This window comes from Phyllostomus discolor, chromosome 11, assembly GCF_004126475.2.
Source record: "Phyllostomus discolor isolate MPI-MPIP mPhyDis1 chromosome 11, mPhyDis1.pri.v3, whole genome shotgun sequence".
NCBI lineage: Eukaryota > Metazoa > Chordata > Mammalia > Chiroptera > Phyllostomidae > Phyllostomus > Phyllostomus discolor.
In genome coordinates, this window is record NC_040913.2 from 46771371 (window position 1) to 46782676 (window position 11306).

An 11306-nucleotide genomic window follows, 5' to 3' on the forward strand; every position below is an offset into this window, starting at 1 on the left:
ATACTTCTATTAATCTCTTAATCATATATTAGGGCTACAGAAAGATAGTTCCTGTATGTATTTTTATTTATTTTCACATGTTAGCATGGCAGTAACAGTTTCTTTTAAGAAATTAGAGTGATGTGATATATCTGGTCAAGATGGAGGCATAGGTAGACATGCTTTTTCTCCTTGTGCAACCACAGAGAGATTACAACTATTTCTCAAAACAAATAACTTCAGAAAATCAAGCTGTATGGAACCTGACAACCAAAGATTTAAAGAAGCCACATTCATCCATATGGGTAGGAGGCTTGGAGTCACGGAGAGGCTGCGTGGTGTGATGGCAGCAGTGGCAGCAGAATAGGTGGTCCCACATTCATGTATGTTGGATAAAACTTGGGAGGGATACCTTGGGAGCGAGCGATCCCAGACCCAGGCTAGGCCACACAGCCCAGGGTTCCAGCACCAGGAAGATAAATCCCTGTAACTTCTGGCTGTAAAAATCAGTGGGGGTTGGTGTGTGGAATAAATGGCCAAATTTTCAGGAGAGTCCATTTAAAGAGCATGCATGGACCTAGAACATACACAAACTCACCCACTCTGGGATTCACCACCAGGACAACAGTTGGAAGGGTGCCAGTCACATATAAGAAGTAGGTGAAGTGCTTGGAAACAGGGGGAGTGCTGGGAAAACCTCCAGAAGCCAGGCAGCAGCATTGCCCCATCTCCAAGGCCTCCCCCAACATAGAGCTGAAAAGTGGTTAAGTGGGTTCCCCTGCCCTAGCAATTACCTAAGGCTGTGCCCCACACAATTTACAAGTGCCTTTTACAGGCAGTCAAAGCAGCTCTACCTAATACACAGAAACAAACACAGAGATGTGCGTTTCTGCTGAATTGAGGAGACAAAGAAGTACGGCCCAAGTGAAAGAACAGAATAAAACCCCAGAAAAAGAACTAAATGAAACTGAGATAACATATCAGATGCAGAGTCCAAGACACTGGTGATCAGTATGCTCAAAGAAGTCATTGAGTAAAGGAAAAACATAAGGGAAGAAATGAAGGTTACACTAAGTGAAATAAAGAAAAATCTACATGGAACCAGCAGTGGAAAGGATGAAGCCGAGACTCAAATGATTTGGAACACAAGGAAGGAAAAAGCATTCAATAAGAACAGCAGGAAGAAAAAAGTATTTAAAAAATGAGGATAGGCTTAGGAACCTCTGGGACAACTTTAAACATACCAACATCTGAATCATAGGGGTGCCAGAAGGAGAAGAGGAAGAGCAAGAAATTGAAAACTTGAAAAAATAATGAAAGAAAGCTTCCCTAATTTGGTGAAGGAACTAGACATACAAGTTCAGGAAGCACAGAAAGTCCCAAAAAAGTTGCACTTGAAGAGGATCACACCAAGATACATCATAATTAAAATGCCAAAGGTTAAAGATAAGGAGAGAATCTTAAAAGCAGCAAGAGAAAAGCAGTCAGTTATCTACAAAGGAGTTCCCATAAGGCTGTCAGCTGAGTTCTCAAAAGAAACTTTGCAGGCAAGAACAGACTGGCAAGAGGTATTCAAAATGATGGAAACAAGCATATACAGTCTAGATTACTCTATCCAGCAAAGCTATCATTTAGAATTGAAGGACAGATAAAGTGCTTCCTAGATAAGGTAAAGCTAAAGGAATTCATCATCACCATCATCATTATTAAAGGAAATGTTAAAGGGACTAATATAAGAAAAAGAAGAAAATCAGAACTGAACACTAAAAGGGCAACAAATTCACAACTATCAACAACTAAATCTTAAAAAACAAAACAAAACTAAGCAAACAACCAGAACAGGAATAGAGTCATAGATATGAAGATCATTTGGAGGGTTATCAACTGGGAGGGGGAAGGAGGGCAATGGGAGAATAGGTGCAGGGCTTATGAAGCATAATTGGTAGGTACAAAATAGAAGTGGATATCAAGAATGGTATAGGAAATGGAGAAGCCAAAGAACTTATATGCACAACCCATGGACATGAACTAAGGGCAGCAATTACTGGAGGGAAGGGGATATTAGGAGGAGGGGGGCAAAGGGGAAAAATTGAGACAACTGTAATAGCATAATCAATCAATTATATTTTTAAAAAAGACATTAGAGTGAGATATTTGCTCCCTGAACCAAAATAAGGTACCAGTTTTTTAGTGAGAATTGTCTTTTCTTTCTTAAAAATGCAGAGAGCTACATCAGACACTTTTATTTTGGAATTTGGTCATGTGAATATTATGGCATTATAAAGTTCATTTATAAATTCAAGTGTAACAGACTGTGACCGGCATCATGTGGCTGTACTGTGGCTAACTTGCCTGCATACCTTTCGGTCCAGCTGGTTGGAAATAACTGAGTTGGAGTAACTAATTAAAGAAATATCCTTGTTTATGCTAGGTGTTGTCAAGTATACTGGATATTCTTATTAATTATGTTAAATGTTTAGAAAATTCAATCATATTCTCTTTTCTACTTAGTAACCTATAGGAAAAAATACCATGTTCTTTCCTTTTCAAAGAGTATTTTTTTTAAAGATCTTATTTATTTATTTTTAGAGAGGGAAGGGAGAGAGAAAGAGAGAGAGGGAGGGGGGGGGAGAGAGAGAGAGAGAGAGAGAGAGAAACATCAATGTGCGGTTGCTGGGGGTCATGGCCTGCAACCTAGGCATGTGCCCTGACTGGGAATCAAACCTGTGATGCCTGGTTCGCAGCCCACGCTCAATCCACTGAGCTACGCCAGCCAGGGCTCAAAGAGTATTTTTAAAAAATTAATTTCTTTTTGATACTTAATGAGCTATTATGTGCAAGACATTCTAGACTTTATTAGATGCTTTTTGTTTAATCTAAAGAGCCTAAGAACCAATCCATATATATTTTTAGTCTACTGAGGATATTTTCAACTAGGAGTATAATAATATTTATAATTATAGTTTGTTTTTTCTTTTAATGATTATTAAACAACAGATTGAATGAATTTTAGAGATCTATGTTTGAGGAGAAGTGTGCTAGTTTCCTTCTCATGTTAGTCTTTAAAATAACCTCCAGATAATGTTAGTCTTTGATATAATCTAGATACGGATGCAAGCACAAAGCAACACCATTCAAGGAGGCATGATAGGCAACTTCATTAACATTTACCAGCAAGAGGGAACGAGAGGACTGTGGAAGGTAAGCTTGAATATGGATCCAACTGACTTAGTTCTTCCCTTTGTTTCCTTTTGAATTTATCTTTCCTATGTGCATCATTTTATTTAGTCCAAGTGGTATAATGGAGTAAGGGAAGAAAAGTGATATATGCCCTTGAAGATATTTTTTCTGTAAAGTGGAAATATAAGGAATATGTCATGATTTGAAAGTGCCTTCTGAATACTTCATATATAAGAAATTCTGTGAAGATTGAGCACTTTGCTTTTTTTTTTTTTTGCTTTAAAAAAAAATTCTTGTGGAGAAGGGGGTTCTAGGTCACCGTTATGTTGAATTTTATGATATAGGCGGTTTCATGCCTATTAAGTGGAGACTGTTACTAGTGCTTTTTTAAATATTCTAATGACTTATCAGTTCATAAAATAGTTCCTAAAGGTAACACCCCGAATCCTCTCTGTATGTATAAGGAAACTGGAGACTCTGAGAGGTGACTTAACCCTGGTCAAGTTTGCATAGTTAGTGGTAAAATCAGAGTTTGACTTCAGAGCTTCTGACTTTTTACTCTTGTCTTTTCTATCTTTGTCATTGTATATTTCTACCTATCAGCAGGAAAACATAAATATTGTCCATAGTTTGTGGAGTCGAACCTTTGCACATCTGCAGGGCTTCTTCTATGGAGAGATATCTGAATTATTATTAATGTTTTTATCCAGGGTGTGTCCCTTACTGCTCAGAGGGCTGCTATTGTTGTTGGCGTGGAGCTGCCAGTCTATGACCTCACCAAGAAGCATCTGATTCTCTCAGGCCTGATGGAAGACACTGTGTATACTCACTTCCTGTACGTGTATAGATTTTTAAATTAATATTTTAGGTATACACAAATTTAGGGTGGAAATTTGCTACAAATTTATAGAAACTTTAAAGAAAGCTTATTATTAAAGTATTATATTCTTATACTTGAAAAATTACATTACAGAAATGAATCAGGAAAAAGGAAAAATCCTTATCCATTTGTATAGGTAGCAATTGTTAACAGTTTTTTTTTTAAAGATTTTATTATTTTTAGAGAGGAAAGGAAGGGAGAAAGAGAGAGAGAAACATCAATGTGCGGTTGCTGGAGGCCATGACCTGCAACCCAGGCATGTGCCCTGACTGGGAATCGAACCTGTGACACTTTGATTTGCAGCCTGCACTCAATCCACTGAGCTACGCCAGCCAGGGCTTGTTAATAGTTTTATAAGTACCTTCCAGGTGTTTTGTATGCATATGCAAATATGTCTACAAAAGTATATTGCGTATACTTTGTTACACAAAGATTATGCTTTGCATTCCCTTCCTTGTTTTTTATTAGTACTATTGTTCTGCTTTTATTAAGATACAATTGACAAGTAAAATTGAAAGCTATATAAAGTGTACAGCATAAAGATATGATATATATACATTGTGAAAAGATTCTTTCCATCATGTTGGTATATTTATCACCTCACATGTGTACCCTTTTGTGTGTGTGAAAACATTTAAGTTCTTCTATCTTAGCGAATTTCAATTATATAATGCAGTTTTATCAACTATAGTTACCATGTTACACATTAGATCCTCAGACCTTACTCATTTTGTGACTGAAAGTTTGTACCTTACTGTCTCCTTGCTCCCCTACCCCCTCGCCCCTGGCAACCACTTTTCTACTTTTTGTTTCAATGAGTTGGACTAGTTTTTGTTTGTTTGTTTTTAGATTCCATGTATGAGTAATACCACACAATATTTGTCTTTCTTACATGGTTTTTACAATTTAATAATATATTCCAAATGTCTTTTCATATTAGTACAAACAGACTTTATATATTTTTAATAGCTACAGATTAGTGTGGATGTATCATAGTTTAATCCATTGAGCAGCGATTTGCCCCTTAGGGACATTTGGCAGTTTCTGGAGACTGTAGGAAGTAGTATTCACATCTGCTGTGTAGAGGCCAGGGAGCTGCTAAACATCATGCAGCAGGACAGACCTACACAACAAAGAATTATGTGGTTTAAAAATCTTAATAGTGCTGAAGTTGGGAAATGCTGCTCTGAGTTAATTGAAACCAAGTGTGGTCTGCGCAGTCTTATCAGACTGAAAGTTTAGTAGAACCTAAAGACCTTGGTGGGCATTTCACTAAGGAAATCTTCTCTGATCTTGAAGAAAAATATGGTTATGATGTGGCTGAAGGTACTCTGATGTCTACTTGTAGATGAATAGATGTAATAGATCAATGATTTTTCAACCATTGTCAGGAGCACCGACCTCTTTTCCTTTAAATTGTCAAATAAAAAAATGACAGTAGCCAACGCAACAGTAGCTGTCTGATGTCAATGAATAAAAATTATACCTAGTTTTTTTGTTGTGCTGTATGTAGAACTTTAGGAACAGCCTCTGTGTGCCATGAGATGAGAAAGGTTGAAAACTGCTGCAGTAGGTCATCCTTAGAGGATGTTCCTTCACATTTCTGTGGTTCTTTGACATTCTAGAACCTCAAAGGAATTCTTAGCTGAGGTTGGAATTTATGAGCCAGTATAAGCAGTGCTAGTGTTTAAGAAGCTTGTGCAGCTCTCTGGTTATGGTCCTCATTTTTGATACACTTCATCTTGTTATGTGTTATTTTAACATCATTTAAGAGGAGGCTGTTTCCTGCCTTTGACAGTGGTGGTGGTGACCTTTTTGTGGTATCTTCTTTATAGCTCAAGCTTCACCTGTGGCCTGGCAGGAGCCCTGGCTTCCAACCCCGTGGATGTTGTGAGAACACGGATGATGAATCAGAGAGTCCTTCATGATGGCAGATGCTCTGGGTACACAGGTACCCTGGATTGCTTGTTACAGGTGAGAATGAATGTCCATCTGTGTAGCGTTGGGAATTCTTTCGTAGCTCATTAGTTCTATCTGATCCTCTAATCATGAGTTTCTTATTATTTAAAAACACTGTTTATAGCAAGATAGATCTGTGGATCTGTCGCTTACTATTGTGTGACTTTGGTCAAGGTACAGACTCTATACTTCAGTTTCCTCATAAATGAAATGGGACAATAATAGCTCCTATATTACAGGGTTATTATAAGAGAACTGAAATAATGCCTACAAACGGCATTGTGCCTGGAATAATGTGGTAAACCTTGTTAGTGTAAATAATTATAAGGGACAGTATTGAGAAATAGGCAAATTTATTTTACTTAATCTTCAATATTCTATTGGATTGCTTCAGTCAATGAAACTGTTCCCCAAATATATACATAGATGTCTATTTATATTCGTATGTTATTTATTTATTTAACCTAAGAAGTAACTAAATGTCAAGGACTGTTATAACTAAGATGAGGGATACTGTAAAGCCCTGAGGTAGTACACAGTTTTCTCACACAGGCTAACTTTTATAAATGCAAAATCTATATGAATGTTAGAAATGAAAGTTCATTTTCTTCATACCTTTGCTTTGCTGTGAAGGGTAAGAAAATAGTCATATCTTCTGTGATCATAATAGAACTGTGTCTCTTTCCAAAATATATATCCTTTCTGTTGAGTCAAACTGGAATAAGTATCCTTCATTCAGACATCTTACAAAAGAATTTATCAATCGTACTGTAATTCTTAGTTTACATGTTTGGGTCTATGTCTGATGAGTGGACAGAAGTTTGCTGCTGTCTTTCCTACTAAAAATGCCAGCAACCAAAGCTTAGGGACCACTTTTATGGTTTTCCTTTTCCCTCATGATGCTGGCACATCTTAGACATCAAGTATTGCTTTAATGAAGCAAAGATATTTATTTGTATTCATCCAACAGTATGAAATAGTGATGGTCTGAATTTTATCTTCACCACCATTGCTTTCTTTCTTTATGGCTGAGTATGGTTATGATTGGAATTATATCTCATTTCTTATTTATTTAGTTGCTGTTTGCCTGCTTTGGTGTGGGATGGTTTTGCATGGAACCTTGGTCTTTACCTTTGTGGAAGACTTTAAAGACCAAAAGAGGCATAGGGCAATGATTTCTTAGTCCTTCCAAACAGGATTTAATTTTTAAGAAAAATAGATTGGTTCAGCTCAGATACTATTATTAATTCATTTGACATAACTGGAAATTTGGAAGTTAACTTTTCTTTCCCCTTATAACAGACATGGAAGAATGAAGGTTTTTTTGCTCTATATAAAGGCTTTTGGCCGAATTGGTTGAGACTTGGTCCTTGGAATATCATTGTATCCTTTTCTGTTGTTAAAGATCTGATAAAAGATATAGCCAAAAGAATGTTTGTATAAACTATCATGTTATTAATTATAATTTAGAAGTTGGTTTTTAATCTTTTAAGTTCCTCTGGGTCAAGAAATATCTGTTCAGTTTCTTTTTCAGGAGGTGTAAATCTGTGTGCTAAGCACTATGAATCTTGGTTTAATGGTGATATTATTGAAAGGTGATGATATCCATACAAATTTTTATTTAGACTCTGTTCTAAAAGCTGAGAGTATTTAGGATTTTAGAGAGAGGCAGGATTGATTTTATATTCCCAGCCATCCTTAGGAGGGATATGTTTTGGCAGCAGTGTTCTAGAATGTTTATTTTAGAGCAAGGCTCCCCAACCTCTGGGCTATGGCGGTCAGGGCCTCTTAGGAACCAGCTGCACAGGAGGAGGTGAGCTTGAAGGTAATGTGCTCGAATTATCTGGAAACCATGCTCCTGCCCCTGCCCTGTCTGCCTGCAGAAACATTGTCTTCCAGGAAGCTGATCCCTGGTGCTAAAAACAGTGGGGACTGCTGTTTTAGAGAGTGCCTAAGGATAAACAGTAATTAGCTCTAGAATTATTTGGCCAGTCAGCACTATTTCCTATATGCCAAAGTCGGGGGTAGGAAAGAAGTGGCAGTTTATTATACACAAAAGGGCAGAATTATAAGGTAGGGAATGTTGGCTTAACCATCTCTTGTTTCTCTTTATCTGCGCCTCCCTCCTATGGAAGTCTGCCTAGTGGAAACTCTTGAGGAGAGCTTCCCAGGGCTGGTTGTGTTTCTCTTTTACATAGAACTTACTGTCCTGTAAAGTCACAAAAGCTAGGTATTGTGGATGTAATCTTAAAAGAAGCTTTCTGAGCTAATGCTAGGGGATTTATATATCTTAGCTGTGATTTTTCTGTTCTAAACTGACTTTGGGAAGGCTAATGGGTAGATCTTTCAGGATTGTTAGGCTGAAGCCCTTCATATTTAGTCATGTTTATGGCATGTGGTCTGCCCAGATATATTTGTTCATAGATGTGCTATTTATAGATGTGTCTGGGTTAAGATGGCATTTTCTTTGTCAGCCTTAACTGATAACTGTAGTTCTTTGTGACATATGAACAGTTGAAGAAATTGGATTTATGACATGTGAAGGCTGCATGAGACATCCCTTTGAAAAATGCTAATTTCTACAACAGTAAAGCTTCCTGTGTTTCACACTGCTTCTCACTGCTTGGATCATCACAGATTCTGAGGTGTGAGCAACAGATGAAGACTGGGTTAGTTCAGACTGCTGTGTGTTGGCATCAGACACTGCATTGAATCTTTAATGGCATAAACACAAGTCCTTACCATCAAAGTGCCCTTTGACATCAAAGATAACATGAAATGCATGCTTTTGTTAAAGAAAACTTGCAAGAAGATCAGGAACCACATACTGTTTTCTTCAGGGGAGAGTAGCACCTGATGCATCTCAGCTCATAGCCAAGAGTACCAGACTCTGAAGAAAACTCACTGGAACATGGGATAGAGTCTCCAAAAGGGTATTATTGTTCCTGAACTTGGGGGCTTTTGCTTCTTATCAGCAGAAGAAATTTTGCAAGTGGAGACCTGGACTATTCAATCCTAGGAATAATAGAGCAGGAAATAGATCCCTGGAATATTGCACTACTTTATAACTTCCTATGTTGGCAGGATTTTTCACTTATAGTAAGTGATTTTAAGCCTTTGGAGGCTTGACTTTGTGAGGAATTGTTACAAAGTATTAATATGTAAGCTCATGATGGTGTGATATGCTGGCTATGAAAGTGGCAAGATCTGTGTTGATGGGAGGTGTTTCAAGCAGCTTGGGTTCTGTCTTAGGTCATGTTAGTAATTTGCTCTATGATTTTTAGCAAAGTTTATTTCTCAATTTGGAAATGGAGATAATAACATCTATGGAAGTTGAAGGTCAAATGAAGAAAATGTTAGTTGCTGCTACTTGTTTGGTAAGGGTGTTTACATTATGTTGTCATACCGCTGTAATCCAAGAAGAAACATTCTGTGTGTATGGAAGAGTCATTTTATTATGACTACTCATCAGAATTCAGAGTAAAGCCCTTTGTTAAAGACCTGTGAGAAAAAGAGCACTGTGTAAGTTAGGGTTTTATTATATTTTCCTTAGTAGAATGTTGCAAGTGAAAAGATTTGATTTTTTCCAGATTTTCCAGTTTTTACTGTAGTTCAGGTTATGTTAAAATATTTCCTGTCTTCTACTTCCTAATTAGCTTGGCTGGAAAATATTTGCTTGACATTTTAGAAACTATTTCCTTAGTACTGTACCTGTTCAGTTAGTTTCTGATAAGAGGTGTATATCTTCCTTCTTTTCTTCTAAAGAGAAGATAAATCATTCTTCCTCTTCTTTCTTGTCTTCATCTTGTTCTTTTCAAAGTAAAAAGTGACTGTGATAGCATCAAGAACTTTGACTTCTAGAAGACAGCCCCAGGAAGGGGCTTCAGTTCTACCCTTTGAGAACAGTAAATATATATTATATGGGGGCTCCAGGTTAGACACTTCTGCACTGTCTACCCTGTATCAGTTTGTCTAGCTCCTGGGCTGTCTCCTTCTGTGAAGCACAATAGAAGGAATGCAGGTTTTTCTTGTGGATTGGGCATTTTCCTCCCAGTCACTTTCATCTTGCCTTCTTTATTAATGTTGACTTTAAAGAAGATTTTGTGGAGCAGAATTTTATTTCCAAAAGTAAGAGCTAAGGCAGAGTCATTAAAAAGAGAAGGGAAGACAGAAGGTTGGTGAAGTGATAAGTTATTTGGATTGCTTAAAGACTAAGATGAAAGTCCAGTTTTCCCTGGTACTCTCTAGAGGTGACTCTGGAGAGCTAAACTCCTGGTACTGAACCATATTTTCATAAAGAAGAAATTTTTTTCTTCTTACCAAAACATTCCATGACGTGATACGGGCTTTCTATAGAAAGGCTTTCACTTTTGAGTTCCTTGAATTTACAGAATTACTTATTATGAACCACTCTTTTTTTAAATGTAGAAAACATTTTATTTTTTAAGTGTACATATCATTTCTAAAAATGAATGTCATGTAATATTCATTATATCAATTTATTAAAATTATGTACATGTTCATATAAGAATGAAAAGAAATTCAAAACTCAATCTGAGTATGTTTTTAAGACAAAAATGTAGTAATTTCTTTAAACACTTTATAAAACAGGATCTTAACCTATTTTTTTTTTCTTTTTGCTTTCTGAAAGAGCAATTGTTAAAGCTCCCGACTAAGAAAGAACTTAATGAACTGGGAGACTTGGCCCCTGGTTTTGGGGGATGTGGCTGCATGTGTCTCTGCACCCTTGGATATTACTTAGGCAAAAGGATTTTTAGCTTTTATAATCAAAATGAAAAAAAAAAGGATTTTTTCATTTGCTTATGGATTTGTGTAATCATTAATGCTAAATGTTGCTGATCTGTAATATAAAAATGCCTCCTCCGTATTTATTCTTGGGCTAGAAATAGTATATATCTTAGGAAGACTGTAAAGTTTTTATAAGCCTTTATAGTTCAAGCTCTTTATTTAAACATTGTTGGAATGTGTAGCATAAACCTTGATTCATTATTTAATAAATTGGAGTAATATATAATTATAAAAATGATTTGTGGTTATTTCAGATAAATAGGAAATTTTTTTTTAGTTTTAGTTTTTAAAGATTTCATTTATTTTTAGACAGAGGGAAAGGGAGGGAGAAAGAGAGAGTGAGAAACATCAGTGTGTGGTTGCCTCTCGTGCGTCCCCTCCTGGGGACCTGGTCTGTAACCCAGACATGTGCTCTGACTGGGAATGAAACCGGGGACCCTTTGGTGCACAGGTTGGTACTCAGTCCACTGAGTCACACCAGCCAGGGCAGATAAATAGA

General features: G+C 36.9%; 1 protein-coding gene across 4 annotated transcripts in view; it reads left to right on the plus strand.

The window, feature by feature from the left end:
- The window catches only part of SLC25A30 (solute carrier family 25 member 30), a 93222-nt gene extending 82180 nt beyond the window's left edge, over window positions 1-11042 (plus strand). For all 4 annotated transcript variants that reach the window (XM_036011345.1, XM_028526710.2, XM_036011343.1 and 1 more), the window contains 5 exons: window positions 3085-3180; window positions 3870-3994; window positions 5875-6013; window positions 7301-7381; window positions 8492-11042. In XM_036011345.1, the coding sequence (XP_035867238.1) occupies window positions 3085-3180; window positions 3870-3994; window positions 5875-6013; window positions 7301-7381; window positions 8492-8533 (483 nt within the window). In that variant the 3' untranslated portion in view covers window positions 8534-11042. The remainder of the gene's footprint in view (window positions 1-3084; window positions 3181-3869; window positions 3995-5874; window positions 6014-7300; window positions 7382-8491) is intronic.
- The last annotated feature ends 264 nt before the right edge of the window (window positions 11043-11306 follow it).